This window comes from Stigmatopora nigra, chromosome 13, assembly GCF_051989575.1.
Source record: "Stigmatopora nigra isolate UIUO_SnigA chromosome 13, RoL_Snig_1.1, whole genome shotgun sequence".
Taxonomy (NCBI): domain Eukaryota; kingdom Metazoa; phylum Chordata; class Actinopteri; order Syngnathiformes; family Syngnathidae; genus Stigmatopora; species Stigmatopora nigra.
Window position 1 is genome coordinate 4,946,578 of NC_135520.1, and position 18,151 is coordinate 4,964,728.

Consider the following 18,151-nt stretch of genomic DNA (forward strand, 5'->3'; position numbering starts at 1 on the left):
CTTCTACCACAACAGCCACCAATTCAGGGTAAACCCCCACCTACTCCCGATAATTCGCACAGATAGGTTCCATCACCACTGCGACCATTGTAAAGAAAAGCAGAACATAAAATGAATTAATGAGTATTATTTTCTATACCGGACTGTTTCCGATACTGACTCAGAACAGAAGTGGAGGCTCTTGAATGCAACATTAACTATGAATTAGTTTATTTTCACAAAAGCCCACTATGTGAACCTTTCCACAAGCAATCTGTACATTTATTGGTCCATTCAAAAACATGTATACAACATGCTTATTGTTTAACAAAGCCAATATGGATGGACACAGAGGCTGTACTAACTGTATAAGTTACCATTAAGAAGCTGGACAAACATAAAATAATCGGCTAGATAAGAAACTGTCTCAGGGGTCATTAAGAATTTCTTTTAAAAAGCAAGCCCACACTCCTCCTTTAGGTTACCTCCGAGAGATTCTCTATGTGTACACAAAGTTGGACTTGGGTTAACAGGGCTTGTGCTTCTTTTACCAGAAACATCAGTAGGAATTTTAATTAATTTTCCACTCTTAGGAACTGAATCTATGTTAAATTTCCCCTCAAGGACTTTTATAAATTACATTATTAATAAAATCCGACATTCAATTAGAAGCAAATTCCAGATGTTTCAGAACAGTCGTGGTCTGCTTGTCCCTTTTTTACCATGCCAAGTGTAAAAGCACTAATTTCATTAATCTAATGGTCATAACTTCAAACATCTTTTAATGAGTTCAAATTAATATGATTAATCACAATCATGGGGAAAAATGCATTCAATTACAAGTTTTCAATGGAAAGTGGATGTGTTGGGGTTGATAGAGGCATAAAGAATGAGGAAAGGGAAAGCAGAGCTTGCTCCGACAAACGGGATTGGCCACGATTGTTCCAATGAATGACAGGTTATCAATCATCATGCACTTTTAATAAAGCCTGCTTAGACTTCAGAGTGAAGCTGGGCTCTTTCTTGTTTTATTTCTTCAAAATGCTTTGGAACTCCCCTTATTCCAAGATGAAATATGATCCTACTATGAATGACTTCAAGTGCACGTTAAAGTGAAGAAAATGGCGTGCATGGAAATAAGAATTGACTCATCCATATGTAAATAAAATCATGCCTCATCCCCACTGTCCCATTATAGTGGAACATTGCATGTTTATGAGCTCAAATGATATTGCTTTATTTTCATTTGTCTGACTGTCTGATCTTCCAAAACACCCTCCGCCCCGAAGCTAATTCTCAAGACGATGTTTGCAGTTGTCCTTCAATCTATTCATTTCATCAAACAAAGCAGGGCAGCAGAAGCATGCCGCCATTTGTCATACACCACTGTGACACAAGTTGAGCAGCAGGTCCACCCTCGGGTGCCCTGTGCCAGAAGGAGTAGTACAGCTGCCAGTCTCAGACAGGTCCCCTCTTGTCCCTTGTGCTCCCCAAGGAAATGCCACCCAACTGTCCCTATGCCATCTCTTGGGATCCACCCATCTGGACAGAGAGCTGTGTATAGAAGCTTGCCTATCACTTCTATCACTCCAAGCACTTTGGTAGAAGAAACAACAAACAAGTACAATTGTTACTGTACTTGTGTTTTTTTTTTTGGCCCAATGGATAAACTTTTAGCAAATGGGACTGACTGTCCTGTGATCGAGAGCTCAATTCCTGGGTGGATCTTCCTATATGGAAGGGTGGATCTTCCTATGTGGAGTTTGCATGTTCTACCCTAGTATTCTCTGGGTACTCCGGTTTCCTCCCACATCCCAAAAGGATGCAAAGTTGGCTTGTTGGACATTCTAAATTGTCCTTGGTTAGTGTGAATGGTTTTCTGTTTCCTTTTGTCCTGTGATCAGCTGTCCACCGATTCAGGGTACCCCCAACGACCCTTGTGAGGAAAAGCAGTTCAGAAAATAAATGAATGAATGAATGAATGAATATACTGTATATTACATGAGGTCTAAATGAACTTGCACCCCCCATTCCATCGTCTTTATTAATTTTTCACAGCCGTATCCTTGGTGCTGGAGTGCTGGACAACAAACCCTATTCATAATCATACCACCACTGAGAGGGAATTGATTCCACGTTGCTTCCACCTTAATCAGCCCAATGAACCATTACACCATCAGGGAATCAGATCATCTCATCATCATAAAACAAAGTAGGAGTTTGACTTCCACTTTTCCAGTGCATTTTCTCTCTTACATTAATACCCAAAATTTAAATATCTGTAAGAGTATAAGTACTACCTTTGCCACTTCTATAGAAGTCAGAAAGGACATCCGGTCCCCTAGAGAGCCCAAACCAAAAAAGCTACCTGGAGACTACTATTGACCACTATTGTAACGTCGCACTATTCACGCACAGCCCCAGGTTGAGTCAAGCAAAACCCTATTGGATCGTTACGCAAAGCATAGCATAGGTACATATGTTATGTCTATGTGACAGTGCTTATCATGCAGCTCAAGGGCTCCTATCATTTTACCCAATGCTTATATCTCAAACTGCATTGGGTCCATGTCTGATGCATATCTTGACTGACAGCGTACTTGAAAGCCTGCAGCATGATAGACATGTAAAAGTATACATTGTATACCCAAGTGTGCAGAGAAGCCTACACTGAGGCTTTTAGGTTGCGCTCACTCGGCAGTGCTGTGTTTACAGTTGCTGACAGACCACTGTGATTGGAGGTTATTGGACGCCAGGCCACACCAGACAGCCACTGCTGCCACACTTCTTATTTGGGTTGTTGCAACCACATGGGGAAGCATATGGAGCCATTTCCTCTTCTCTCTCTCTCCCCAGGACTTTGTAGACATGTCAGTTAGGCCTTAATCAAGCATTTTTCTGCATGAGAGGAGATGTGGAGAGTCTGTACCAAGCTGGCTTTGTTGCCCCAAGGTGCTTCACCAACACAGCCAATCAATAGTGCCCATCATCCATGTGAAAATGCACACGTGCAACATAGGCCTAGAGTTTATCAAGGGCACATTTTTGGTTCTTTTTTTTAATTTAATCTGGCAGGCAGGAGACAATTTCCTTATTGTCTATTTAATTAGAGGAGAGTGAAAACTGTCGCGTGGACAACTAAACCTCAATAGTTCAGCCTTCAGGAAACTCGGGGACAAAAGAGACATTTTTCAAGGTCTAAACCCACCCTCCCCTCGTATAGCAAGCCATCTCTGAGTCCCCAGCCACCCTTGAGAGGGGAACACAGCCTTCCATGTGCATAAAGTTGAAATAAACTGCAGTCTGTATTTTCATTGGGGAAAGTGAACCCAATTTACACGCTGCTCCATTGGAGATGAGCACTCTACCGTGCAGCTGCAGGTAATCTCAGCCAGATTCCCCCTTTGTGTCCCGCATTATTGTTGAAATAAATAACCTTTCACAGCAATCAGTGTGGGGATCTTCACTTAAATTATCGCCGAGCAGATAGCTCACTCATGATCTGCTTCTATATCCATTAACTATCTGGGAAAGTGATTTATTGGTGAAGGGTAAGGGGGAAAGGTATGAGCAAGAAAGTGAAAGGGGCACTTTGGTAAGACAATAGTGCCCTCTACTGACAATAAATTGTTCACAACTGATCATATTTATTATATTCAGCCCCTTGCTCTGATCAAGTTTGGAGAATTGTCTGTCTTATGTAACTAAGGATCATTTTTTTGGTCCTATCTTTCTTCCCCAATTGAATGACAAAACTAAAGGGAAATACACTTTTATGTTATAATTCAAGAAAAACAAATCCATTGTCATGTATTTTTCACAACAATATTCTTGACTTTTTATCGTAAACATGGTTACTGTGCCTTCTCGGTGCCAGGACTCCAGGAAGTGCCCCTCATCCTCCTCATCTCTCCATCCCTCCCCTCCTCTGCCATCCCTCCTTCCTCACACTCTGTGATGTGTCGTTACACGCTCGGCTGGCTCCTCTTCCATGACAGACTGTTACTTCCTGGAGCGGAAACGCATTTGATTGTTAACATCTGGGCCATTACAATTGCAAACTAGGGCTCTGTACATCAATCAGGAAGTGATTTCAAAACAAAGAGACCATCCTCCAATCAATCTATTGGGAAGTAGGGGCATTACATGCTCCTGTAATCCTGGCTAATTAGCGGGATAATAGGAATGAGATTTATGAATCTGCTGAGGAGAGTGGAGGTGCGAGGGCACACTCAAATTAGGAGGGATGCATGCCAGGCCAGGCTGTAATAAGATGAGCTCTCGTTGTTTCTACGCAACTTATAGTAACCTGGTCACCTTTGGACGTGGCGGATTAATGATACAAATACCACGTTGCAGTGAGAGATATCCCAAAGCATTCCTTTTTTAAAAAAATTGCAAACGGAATTGGTACGGACTTTGAGGTGTCCAGATTAATACTCTTTTCCACATTCAATCTACAAAACCAGTACTTCAACAGTGGAAATGCACAATGACCCTACACATAGCGCGAAAGCCATTTAAGACATTTTGAATTCAAAATACAACAAATCTGTTTCATTGAGCAAATAAATCTCTTCATCTCCCTTTGCATTAGTATATCTTAAAGTGAACTCAACAAGACTAACAAATAAGATGCAACTGAAGACGCTGTATTTGAAGGCTTTGCAACCCGGATGACATTATACTTGACTTTAAATCCTTATGTTAGTGAAAGACATGCAAAGGTTTTATATACACTGTCACTGTTAAATAACTTCTGGATCTTACAGTACAAGTAAAAATCAATTCCACCCCAATACAAGAATCTGAATCATTCGCAGTGTAAATGGCCTAGTGCACTGAATTTAATGGCAAAATTGATGAAATTACCTATTGGAGTGCTGAGAAATAACAAACTTCCACCAAAACAGCCACCTTCAAAGCAACTCCCTAATTCTGACCTCTGTGACCTCTGTGACCTTGTGTGTGCGAGTGTGTGTGGGGATGTGGGTTTGTGGGTTGTGTGTGTCCGTGTGTGCATGTGTACGTGTGTGTGTTTTGTGTGTGAGAGCGTGCTACTGTATCCCAGGAGCATTGATGCCACCCTGCAGCATCTTCCTCCCCAGTGGCCCATGGGCCTGACCTTGCCCACTGACTGGGGACATCTTCTATTAAAGCGGCGCTCTGTGATAAGGCCATTTCTTTTCCTTCAGCATCCTTTTAATGTCATCGCTGAAATATGAAGTCATTAAGCGATATTAAAACAGTGCTGACAAACTAATTAACAGAAGACATTATACGGGATGGGCTCGATTAATCCGCTTTAATTGCTCCTTTAAATGGAGGCTCCAATTAAAATTAATAAAGATTTACTGGTGATCGCACCAAACTACACCAAGAAGTGGTTGCCTGAAGGGCAGCCTAAAGTCAGCCTACCCCATTGTTAAATTGTACTCCCCTTGCTTTTGCTGCCAAAAAACTTGTATATAAGTATGAACATGGAGATTAAATAGGCAGAACGTCCCAGACCTCCCACTTCACGGACTTCTGGGGCGCTGAAACCTTCTGATCTTTATTCATCCACCCTGTTAGTCCCAATCATATCAGCTTTATAGAAAATGCCACCTGTTGTTCTTTACATTTTTTTCTTTGTGATACAGATGGTCATTACTACTAGTGTGTAGTAGTGCCTATTTTTAAAAGAATTGTATGCAATACCAAATATAGTCACTAGATGGTGGTGTTTCTCTTTCCTGTTATCAAGTTCAGCACAAGTTGCATTAGTGTGATTCGTCAGGCTCAGATATTTCTCAGAAATCCACATAGAGTAGTAAATAACTGTCTGGCTTTCTATTTCAATTTCATCAAACCCTGCCGACTTTTTAATCTTCATTACTGACGTTGCTTCATCTAATACATAATTTTGTATCAAGCTATTTAAGTGGAAAACCTTGTCGGCCAGAGGCAGGTGAACAACTGAAGGTATTTTTCTTTGTTTTCTTTCATTATATCAGAGCAAGTCTTGTTCTGAAAATGTCACCTGGCAAATTAATTGGAGCAAAGCACTTTGCTTCGACCGGAGGCATTTTAATTGTGTTGAGGATGTAAATCAATTTGTTGAAGACGGCAGCTCTAATTGAAAAGACATGTCTATTAAAAGATTACTGAGGTTTATTGTTTCCCGTCTTTCTCATCAACAAATCCAACTAATGTTTTAATTTCCTTAATGTTATCATTTCTGATGTAATTGGTGCTTGGCTATCCAACAGCTTTTCCAATTAAATGTTTGTTTTTGTTAACATGAAAAAAAGTATTGCTATTTCCTTTTGTCTTTTCTCAGTACACATTACATGAATGTATCTCTTTTCTTCCAGAAAAAAAGGAGACATTTTGGCATGATCGCAATCGGTTTGAAGTCGGAGCTTCAATGCATGGAATTTAATATATGTAAGTCTGCTTATTTTATCACCTTAACTAATGAAAGGGCTTTGCAAAAAAAGTCTAAAACCAGAACATCCAAATCTATCATCATAGTTCTTAGTTGGAAAAGACTTGACAATCCCTTTCTAGTTCGAGATTATGCTGCTGCAATTGCAGGAATTAGTTTTCTGGTGTTTTGTTAATGAATAAGGAGATATAATAACGCAAAAAAAAATACTCAGATTGGTAAAAGTGCTGCATTTAATTTTTGGGCCTGTAGTACATTCAGCTGTCCATCAGCACTACCTTTTTTACCTTGCTCTCACTCAAGGTCATAAAATATGGGTCTTGAAATCTTGAATGATAGAAGATTACGGGTACCAGTGGCCAAAATAAATGTAATCTCTGGCCTGAGTTCAGACACAGCCTGCTGAGCTAAAATTGCATACTTTTTAAAAACATTGTGATATGGGTAGCATTGTTTTGTTACCGTACCAACCTTTTTAAATGAACTGAACAACGTTGATGAATAAATTAGTACTTAGTACTTGAAATTGTTCTTATTACTTACTTGCTTCTGATTATCAGCTATCAGTCAAATTGACTTTAAACTCCCCTGCTTTAAGGTGAGCAACTCAATCATTTGATGAACATGTTGAAATGTATGGTTAAATACAGTATTATTCATATAATGTTCAATTTTTTTTATGATAAGACATTATCAGGATACTTTATAATGAGTAAAATTACTGGGGAAAAAAAGGTTTGCATTACCTCTCATAACATCAGATGAAGGAGATACTTGTATTATGTTTTTTTAAAGCCCAAAAAGTATTTTAATGTATTAAACACAGTGAGGGAGTTTCTAAATATGTTACTTAGTTCATCCATGGAAAAACCCAGTTTGACATTGTATTGTCTACTGTTGATTTTTATATAATGTGAGAGAAATCCCTGCATTTTTTTGCAGTGTCATCCAACTTGCGTGCATATTTTTGCAATCAGTGTGCTTTGAGCGGACAGCTGCCTGGAAGAAAGAGCCAGTGGGTTTGGGGAATTCTGCTTCGGTGGCACAACTGTGTTATGAGGTCACCTCGGGCATTAGTCATGAGGAGGGAATGCATTGTGGCCGTTTTTTAAGAAAATGGCAGTTGTCGGCATCCGCACCGGCCGCACAATGAATGCAGGCCTTAGAAAGTTGACTTGAATTGGCTCTGGGGATCAATGTGAACAGAATAGTTGGGGTCAACGTGGATTAGAGGCACCTTCAGCACTCGGGGCTTAGACACAGTTTATTTATAGTTCAATGTGTGTAGTAGCTGTTTAAAAAAAAAGAACAAGAAAGATTTTATGTGATAATTTAGAGCATATTTAATTCCAGTATCATCCATTACAAATTCTATGACTGAAATAGCTGAAAATGATTGTACTTGACATAGCCAAAGGCATTTTTTTTGTTTGCTCTTCCCCTCCGCATGCACACTAATTTAAGCAACTACTTTACAGCAAAATCACCGACGGTATGACATAGACAGCTTAAGTGCATGGTTGTTTTCCACAGCACACAACAATGGGGAAAATTAAATTATAAATTTCTCAATACAACTATCTACTGTATATCTCAAGATTAACCCAAACTATGGGGTGTTAGTATGGGGTTGGACTTAATACATTTCTTTACATTTTATTTAGATAAAAATTTAAATAGGAGTGATTGTTGTAATTTTGTCGGGAATTGGCTGAGGCCAGCAGAGATACAGATTTTTCTTAATTAGTTTGTAGTATAAAAAATACAAAATCCTAAATCCTAAATGTAAGCTTCATTTGACCTTATAACATAACTTCAGTGTGTTATTCAGTCCAATTAAAACAACAATAACACTACAAAGTAGTAAAATATGAGTCAAAGCATACAGGGAGGAAAATAACAATTAATTTCTTCCCTGATCGATAAAGCAAATGCAGTCACGCAACTTAATGGCGTTAAAAAAAAAGAAATTACATTTTTGTAAACATTTGGCACAATTACAAACCCAAAAATTGTCTAAATGTAATATATATAATAATATACGACACAAAAAGCATTCAGAATTCATTTTATCCAATGTAACAAGAATATTAACAACCTAGCTAGTCATCCAACATTTTTCAACAGCTACACTTCACTTCACTATCGCAAAAAGCACTACATGAAATGACCATAATGACTAAACCCCCATCAATTCCTATACTTATTATCACATCTGTCTACAATGGTCTACAAATAGGAGGACGTCTTGAACTCATCTGGGACATCACTGTCCAGTTTACAGATCACCTTGTAGATTGCCTTTTTCCATGAAGGATCTGAGTCTTTGGCTACAGAAATGGCCTTGTAGAACTCATGTAAAGTAATCTCAGCAACCTCCAGGAATTTGTCAGGAACCTACAGAAGAATTAAACATAATGAGACTTAATAAGACACTAGATCTAAAACAAAAATATAAAACTAAGGAGTAAAATGTTCAATTAGTACTGACCAACCAACTTAAAAAACTATACAACACATCTTTTGAACTGTTGATCTGAATATTCATTAATTTAGTTAAACCAAACAACAAAAATGAATGTATTTATTCAGAAACAAATATGTAATTAATTTGACATACATGTTGTATATGTGCAGAAAGTAGTAAGGTTTCTTTTTTTGTATGGTAAGAAACAAGTGAACATTAATGCGAATTGTACCTTCTCTCATCTAATGGAAAAGCACATAATTATTCTCTGTGTACTATAAAGGAAATTGAATTATTTCCTTCGGCACTGGTGATGAGCTCTTATGGTACCTTGGTTTGGAATTGTTCGTCTAGCTAATTTGAAGCAGCCTGCCTTTTTTTTTCATCTCACACATTCAGCATGATCACTAGTGCAATGCAGGAGTTATTCACTTAACAGCAGAAGCTGCCTCAATTAACCTGACTAGACCTTACAAGAGAATGCTAAATAAGCTAAATTGTCATTTTAATTTATTATTCATGATTATCCTGTACATGTTATCTTTAGGGGGGAGACGAGTGGTTAGCGCAACGGCCTTACAGTTCTGGGGTTGTGGGTTTGATCCCAGGTGGGTAATCACTGTGTAGAGATTGCATGGCTTACATGGGTTTTCTCACGGTACTCTGGAACCCTTCTAAATTGCAAAAAAAACATGCACGATAGGCTGTTTGAACACTCTAAATTGCCTCTTGGTTTGAGTGTCGGTAAGAATGTTTGTCTGTCTATTTCTGCCCTGCAATTGGCTGGCCATCAATTCAGGATGTCCCCTGCCTGTTGCCCAAGTTTGTTGGGACAACACCCTTGCGACCCTTGTGGGAATAAGTGGGTCAGAAAATGAATGAATGAATGTTATCTTTAGAAAACTTTACCATTCTTATTTATAGGCATCTAAAAAAATTGTGAGGGAAAGCTCAAAATTCACAGTAAAAGTCATCCCAATTAAGTTTTTGGTAGATTCCTTTTAAATTTACTCAACTCATTGACTCTACAGATTCGGTTCATTTAGAATGGTAAATAGATTGGGCAATATAACTGGAATAAGAGCATTCAAAGCCATTCCGCCTCATTGAAAACAATTGGACTTCTATAGTTTTCATTGACAGTCAAAGAATTATTTAGGACTAAAAATGGAAAAGATATATATAAAATAACGTTCAAAAACAAGTGCAGTCAGATGCACACATATTCACACATCAGACAACATGCAATATGTCATTAGGTACTAACACTGGTGAAATGTGTGTGTGTAACAAATCTAAGCATTGTGAGATTCCCTAATAATCCCAGTCATGCTCATAATGTGCGTTGACAAGAGTTGGTCCAAGGAACCGACTGGCCTTACTCTCCACCAACTAGCCAGCCGGTCAGCAGTAGTTATTGGCATGAGTTATTTTTCTTTCCCTTCATCTCCTGACATAAACCAACCATGGGAAAAGAATGTCTTAGTCCCAAGGTAAAGAAAACGGTCCCATCACTTTCCCACTGAGTGGCCTTCTGCCTCACAAGCCACTGCGTCTTTCTCAGCATTCCGCATCAGTAGCAATCTCAGCCTCGTTCAGGCGTATGGGTTCCCTAATCCGGAGTTGTTTTAGCAGGATTTTGCGGCTTCCTCTTCCCACAGTGTGATAAAGCACCGCTCTGGAGTTTAGATAATGGCGGCGAAGGCTGGCAAGCCGCAGGTGCAGTGTGACACATAGGTCAGTAGGAGGATGTAGGTGAGGAGTGAGTCACATGTGAGCTGAGATAGTATACCTCTAGATGGAGCTGAGGTTACTATCCTTTCTGAGATCATGCAGCTACTTATATTCCTTTGTTATATACTTTTATAAAGAGAATTTATTTTGACACAATGGGTCCGATTCTCAAAAGAGCAAAAAGAAATCAAAAATTACCCAGTTTGGGTAATTAGAAAAAGAAAGGGTTGGAGTGGGGGTGCAATCAGATTTGATAACTTTTACCAGGATGTCACATGCTTAATACTTCCCATTCTGGTTTGAAACCTGGGCTTAGAAAATAAAGTAACGATGACGGTCGTGTATGATATTGTGTTCTACTCCTTTTTCCATTAGTAAAATCTGACACCACCCTGGAACATGTTTTTGGGATTGTTAAATAATTCTAATCTCATCTCAATTTAATCACAATTGCAATATATGGTCCTGTTTAATTGAGCACAAAACTAACAAGTCTGAAGAAAAGCATTACGTAAATAAAGGAGAAAAAAATCATCTCCTATTTTAATAATTTCAAACTATATCTGATGATAGCACAACTACATGTCAATTAAAACTGTGACCTATTAAGTTGAGGAAATATTATCATATGCAGTATAAAAGAAGCTGAATGATTGACCAATAAGCAGCACTTACATGAAAGTCATTGGCCTTGTTGTAGTGCATGTTGAGTGCACGAAATAGTTCGGAGTCTCTGCTGACTGTGATGTCTTTGACTTCATTGATGCCGTCTACGATAGCTTGCCGAGCAAACTTTTCCATTTGAATGTAGTAGAACTCCCTGAAGTTACTGAACCACTTGATCAGCTGTGAAGTAATGCAACGATTGAACTAGGGACAGAAAAAAAAATAACATTAGAAAGCAAAGGACAGTGATTGACTTTAAGCTAAATTGCTCATTCTATTCTGAGACTTGTATTCAATTTCTATTACAAAACTTGATGCTTTATGATCGAATTCATTAAATGTGTGTTATTAAAGACTCCTGCAATTATAGACTGCATCTATAGTACCTGCGAGGCAAAATTCCCGCCTCTGTCAGCCCATTTGATTCTTTTCCCATCAGTCTCCACAGTTTAAAAAAACACCTACCAGACCAGTGTATTTCTAAACACAGTCTTGACATTAGTCTTGTTGTTCTATCTTGTCATCCAGAAAAATGGGTGAAAAAGAAAAAAAAGGCCTAAGGGCTGGGCAGCCATCAAAGAAGCTTCTTCCCATTGGTGTGATGGGTGTGAACATGGCATGGTAAGGACAGAAGGAAGCTTCCCTCTCGTTGACTCGGGCTGATAGAATGGAACCAGACACTGGGATTAAGCGTTCTTTTGTTCGGTGCCACTTCCCACCGCTGGATTGTAAGCAAGGAGGAGACGTTCGCAGGCTTGCCTCCATAGCTTCCCCCCCCCCCCCCCTCAACTCGGGGTCAACATAGACTGGGAGACAGCAGGCAGGCGAGGACAGAAGAAGCTTTTTGGAGAAAATTCTAATACTGCATAAATGGTGTAAAAGGAAATGATTCCAAGACAACAACAAAAAAAATCAACGGATGTCGAAAGCTAAGAACTGCTAGAGACACAAGACTGAGGCCAACGGGATGTTGTGTTTAGACCCAGCAAGTCTCTAATACCAACTCTGTTGACACTCAATAGCAATGCCTTGCCTACTGAGTCCTTTGTCACTCCATTTGCTGACTGGAGTGGCTTTTTTAAAACAGAGAATGGCTCTGTATCTCCCTTTTGCCCCCAGGACACACTAGCAGCTCAGTGGCTTTGTTATTTAAACCCTCTGCGTTTTTGTTTCTCTCCTCCGACACACTGCAGCTCTTTTCTGTCCCAAACACACACTGACAAGTTGATAACAGGAGTCAGACGTAAGAGAAAAAAAGGTTTTAGATGTGGTTCAAGTTTACATACAGTTTATTACCTTGACATCAGGGAAGAATGTCTTCAGGACATTGGAGCTTGGGTAGCGAGTGTAGAAGAACATCAGTTTGGCCTTCTTCAAGTGACTCGGGGTAAGACCTTCCTGGATGTTCAGGATCATGTTAAGGCACACACAGAGAAATAGCAACATGCAATGCAAGGAATTGGAAAAGGATAGTGGTGTTGAGTATTCTGTTTCATCAATCTTCTGCCAAATTCAATTTGGATGAAGACTATCTCCAGTCAATAATGACCCTAACATGTTGCTTATTGGCAAAACAGAATTATAAATTAGATTGGGGATTTTTAATTAGCAAGCAAAGCACTTCATGGCAGGCTGTTAAGGCCAAGGAGGAGAAAATTTAAAGACAGCATATGTCAGGCTATTTTTTCTTAGAAAATAGAAGTTCAAGGTCGTTTCATTTTAATCACGGCAGGGATTTTTCGTTCTTAAACTTTTAGGTTTAAAAATATATTTCCAGAATAACTTGGTGAGTGAAGTCTTTACACAAGGTTTTCCCCTTTGGCAATAAAGATAGTACTATGACGCATTTCCTCTGTAGTCCACTATTATGCCTCAGGTCACAAAATTTCTTCATTAGGCCTCGGCATGATACATTTATTAGAAAACACTACCTTTGATGGATGTGGGAATGAAAGATTAATGTGCTATTGTTCAGAGAGAGAAAAAAGGCCATTTGCACCCAAAAGCTAAAATAAACCTGTGTTCAGTATTTTACTCGAGGAAAATAAATAACATATTTTGGCTAAATCATTTCCTTACGGGGTATATTAAATGTTATCAAAGTAATGATAGGCATTAGGCAATATATGGTCTTAACAATGATATGAATGGAGCATCTTTTTTTTTCTTCTGCTGATTTTCTTTCAGTATTCGAATAAGTCAAAGCTGCTGCTGTCATCTTGTATTCTTTGACAATTGTATGCATTCTGAGAGAGGCACGCAATAACACATACTCAAGACAAGAGCTCAAGTGTTATGGTAGGGGGGCACTTGTAGTCTCCACCAGCACTCAGATATGACCTTTTCGATGCACCCTCATCACTATGATGACGGAGAAATAGATCCTGCACCTTTTCAAGTATGAAAAAAATGACGCTTCCTGAAACAGAACACGATGCTTTCTCTGCCTTTGAAAAATCGGCTTTTGTTCCTGGCAATTCTTATCAAAGCCTTGTATTCCTTTTTATTTGTCTTTTTGCGGACTTGAAGTCATTACTGTGCTCAGATTAAAGAAGATGCTGTAATTTTCAATGGAGGGAGCAAGATCAAAGAAATAAATTCTCCTTGAAGTTAGTGGTGCTGCCCATTCTAAAACTGACCAGTGAGTCAAAGCTCAATTATAGTCAGGGCAGTAGAAAAAAAAAATCATGCACCACCAAATATTGTTTCAATATACTATCCTCTAGAACTGTATTGACTTTATTCTATTATACCTCTTCTTTAACAGGACTTTTTAAAGTGATTGCCATAAAATACAGTGGTACCTCTACTTAAGAATGCTTCATTATACGAAATATTCAGGCATATCTCCAAACACCTTGCTGGCCTCCCATTGATTGGACGAATTAGAACCGAGGTAAGCATACTGTAGGCAGACATTGCAGCCTCTTTCTGGCGGAACACATACTGATGGCGGTTAATACTTGATTAGTCTGCTTTTGGCCCTCACAGAGTTCTTATTTGGTTTTCTGAGTGTAAATAACTAAGTAGTACGTCTACATGTGTGTGCAGTAATGGTTTAGTCAGCTCCCACTCGCAATTCCACTCCATTGGAAAATATTTGCGTGTGTTATTCATTTCAATGGCTTAATTAATATCTGTTTTCTTTTTTTTTGGTGCGTACATCAATTTGCATTCATATTTCATACAGAATTGGTATATTTATATTATTTTTAAATGGTTTATGGGTCATGGAACAAATTATGAATATTTAATGTAAAGTATGTCGATACTTACAAAAAATTATGTTATTCAGACACCGTTATGTTGCTCAATTGAATCAAAATATTTCTAAAAATTGAGTGAGATTCTGAATCAATTTGTATCCACTCTCTGGACTACATTCTGATTTTAACCACTTTTCCTGCCATTTGCCATCACATGCTGCATCATGTAAAAAGGTCAAAGCATAAAGAAAAAAAGGATATGCTGAGAGTCATGTAGGGGTTTCGTTCAGCCATACTTTGAAGCTCACCACACTCTAGTTTCACATGAGGGAGGCACAGAGTGTCGACCGTCACAGGCCCCAGGGCAGTTGGACGAGGGTGGTGGCTGAGGTGACTGGGTGTCACTTTGGACCTCAATGCAATGGCATCCCAAGGCAGGTCAACTGGCTCTGGAGAGGTCCGGTCCATTGAATGGGGCATGCAATGGAGACTCCCAAAGTTAGAATGTGGTCCATACTTAAGGAGGTGCTCCAGGATCTGACTATCATGCAATGGGGCACTGTAGTTGAACTGGAATGGTGCCTGATGCACAGGATAGGGACGCTTAACTGTCGACGTGACGGCGCTCAGAGGCGTTGTCACGGGCTTGCGAACCACCAGCGAGAGTGCTTCTGTCTGGTCCTGATGCACTTCCGCGTTATCATAATACTCCAAAGAGTGGGGCTTGGCGTTGATCTCTTCAGGCTGCAGGTGCTCGTGCAATGAAACCTCTTGTCGGTTCTTTTTGCCTGTGGTCAAACTGATCTGGGTCTCAGGAGATGGACACAATTGATGTTGGGTTGACTGATTGAGCCCTGATGAGGAAGCCTTGGTCAACACCCGGTCCACGCAGTCATTCAATGCCCTGGAAAGCTCCTGCTTCAATATTTCACGAAGGTTCTGACTCTCTCTTTGGTGAAGTGGAGGACCCGTTGACTTTATTCTTTCGTCAGACTCAGAAATCAGCCTTCTCTTCTTCTCGAAACGGTCTTCAGAGCCTGTGTAGTTGTTTTCCCCTGCGGTCTGACAATCTATGCCTTCGGCTACATTGTCATCTTGATCTGCACTTTCCTGCTTATAAACCTGAATGATTTTTTCTTGGAGCTGGCGTAGTAGTTTTTGCATAGTGTGGAGCTGCTCTTTCAGTTTGTGGCACTCTTCATCCTTGCTGTTGTTGTCATCGTGATGACTTTGAGGTTTCCGAATCACTGGTCCTCCAATGCTGTGCTCCTGATGTTGAGGTAGCCGTTGTTTACGTTTATTCTCACGGTACGCCTCTCTAGACTCTCGGGGGTCTCGGGAATCAACGTCAGCCAGATCGTTGTCTCCTATTGTCCTGTTGTTGGGAGAACCAGCCATCACCCTAATAATATTTTCTACTCGGGCCCGCTTTGCTTGAAGATGATCCGTCGTAGGAGGTTCTACTTCAGAGTTGCACCTAGTAGAAATGTGGCAATTTGAGTTAGATGCTTCTGTTGTGCTTTCTTTTGAGGACACACTGCTTCGGTCTTCTTGTCCAGAGTCCGTGGCAACAGAGTGTGAGTGATAGAAATTGTTTTCGTCTGGTGCTCTTTTGTTGTGCATGCTCTTTCGGAGAAGTTGAGAAATAATTGAGCTGTTGGTGTATGAGGAAAGTGATTCATCATAGATATTTCTGCGTAAGCAAGGCACCATGACACTGTGTTTGTCATCTTCCAGGTTGCCTTCATTAGAGTTGTGCACACTCTGGTCGGAAGGGCTAAGGTTCATGTTTGTTGAGATGTTCTTGACACTTTGCAAAATCACAATCTGAAAAGATGTGGAAAAATAGACATGAGTAGGAAAATTAACTGTTTTAAAAGATTAATAGAAGACGTTCTAAAAACCAATAAATCACATTGTCTTAGCTGTTTGGGGTATCAAATATGTTTTTGACTATAGAATATCTTGAATCTGAACATGTTTATTCATTTTTAGTGTGATGTTTTCACAAATTAAAATAGGGCCATTTAAGAGTTTGAATCCTGAAATTGAAAATAAACAATAATTCCAGGAAAATTTGCAAATGGTGTAATAATTGCAATATGGTAAGTACATAGACATTTCACCTTGATTGAGGGCATTAGGAAATTCTTCCTTTTGATCTTGTGGAAATAACACATGATAAAAGAAACAATTTGATTCAACAGAGTGTAAATGTTTTAACAGAGAAATTATTATGACCACTCTGTTTTTGTATTATCAACAACAATCAAAATATGAATTCCATTTTCATTTAGTGTGCCTTACTGATTTTAATCCTATGTCAAATGCACTCAGTATATTTCCAAAATTGGCATAACTGCTATACTAAAAAAAAAAAACACAGCACACACACACACGAACACACGCGCGCACACACACACACACACACACACACACACACACACACACACACACACACACACATACTATGCAAGTCCAGGGTCAATTTGTTAGTGGACATTTCATATTGTTTTAGTAACATTTACAATTGAATGGATTTTTTTTTTTAAATAACAATTTCATTTAATATTTTATTTTTGGAACTTTAAATAAATAAAACTATTAAAAGCTAAATTACATTACCTAAATTGAGGAAAATATGTACAAAATGTTTAAGTTTAAATGACTTAAGTTTGATGCTGTATAACTTTATTTTTAAATGAATGTATTAAAACATATTAACTTTCCACAACATATGAAAAGAGAGTAGCAAAACTTCACAAGGTGCATCTTAAAAATAGCATATTGAAAAAAAAAAAGGAAGTGATTTTAATGTTTTTTATTGATTAAAAACGTGCACTGTCTGAACTTTTAACTGAGCAAATCGCTTGATCACGGATTCTAATATAATACAACAAAACATTGAAACTATCGCTTTGGACAATACTTAGTTGTCAAAAGAAGAAGGGAAATAGAGGTGGGACCCCTCTTACCTGTTGCCGGCTGGTGGCCTCACGCTCACTTCATGTGAGCAGTGCAGAAACAGGCGCATGTAGTGCCCCAGGAGGCGTGACCGTGAACGCATCAGCGCATCAGCGCATCAACGCACCGAGCAAAGTTGAGTGACAGCTCATTCTCTGCCTCTCGGACCGACTTTGTTTATAATGCCTCACAAGTTTGAGGAAACGTGTGCACATCCAAAATGTTTTATTCTGTAATTATATGTGTCAAAGGATGTAAAAGAACTACACGCTAAGTCATATGCCAGAGGAGAGTTCAAGAGTGGGAAAATTGGATTTTGAAAAACGTCGTTTTAACCCGATTGTTCATATATTAAAAAATATATGTTGAAATAGTTCTAAAAGTTGTAGAATATTAATAAACTGTTAACTAAATAGTTATGCTCATTCTGTTTGTGTTTTGTATGTAAATTACAATTATATAGGCTATAGAATGGTTTTGACGTCTAACTCGAGACGCACTAATATGAATTTACAGCTTGATGAAAGGATTCACAAAGAGGGGAGTGTATTGTGGAGGTGAAATTGTTTTAACGTCACATTTATGTATTTCGTGCTAAACCGTCGACTTAAATTAGATAATAAACAACAAGTGCACTATTCTGTCTTCATTTTCCATACCACACCACCATACTCCCCCTTCTGCAACCATTCGCACTTTAATTAT

The 18,151-nt window shown here is 39.0% G+C and overlaps 1 protein-coding gene across 1 annotated transcript; it reads right to left on the reverse strand.

Moving 5' to 3' along the window:
- Window positions 1-7,813: 7,813 nt before the first annotated feature.
- Window positions 7,814-17,475, reverse strand: prox2 (prospero homeobox 2). The gene is made up of 5 exons (XM_077731421.1): window positions 17,458-17,475; window positions 14,756-16,309; window positions 12,573-12,692; window positions 11,286-11,480; window positions 7,814-8,806 (listed from the first exon to the last, which is right to left on the reverse strand). The coding sequence occupies exons 2-5, from the start codon at window positions 16,268-16,270 to the stop codon at window positions 8,639-8,641; spliced, it is 1,998 nt and encodes a 665-aa protein (XP_077587547.1). The 5' UTR covers window positions 16,271-16,309; window positions 17,458-17,475; the 3' UTR covers window positions 7,814-8,638.
- Between the last annotated feature and the right edge of the window lie 676 nt (window positions 17,476-18,151).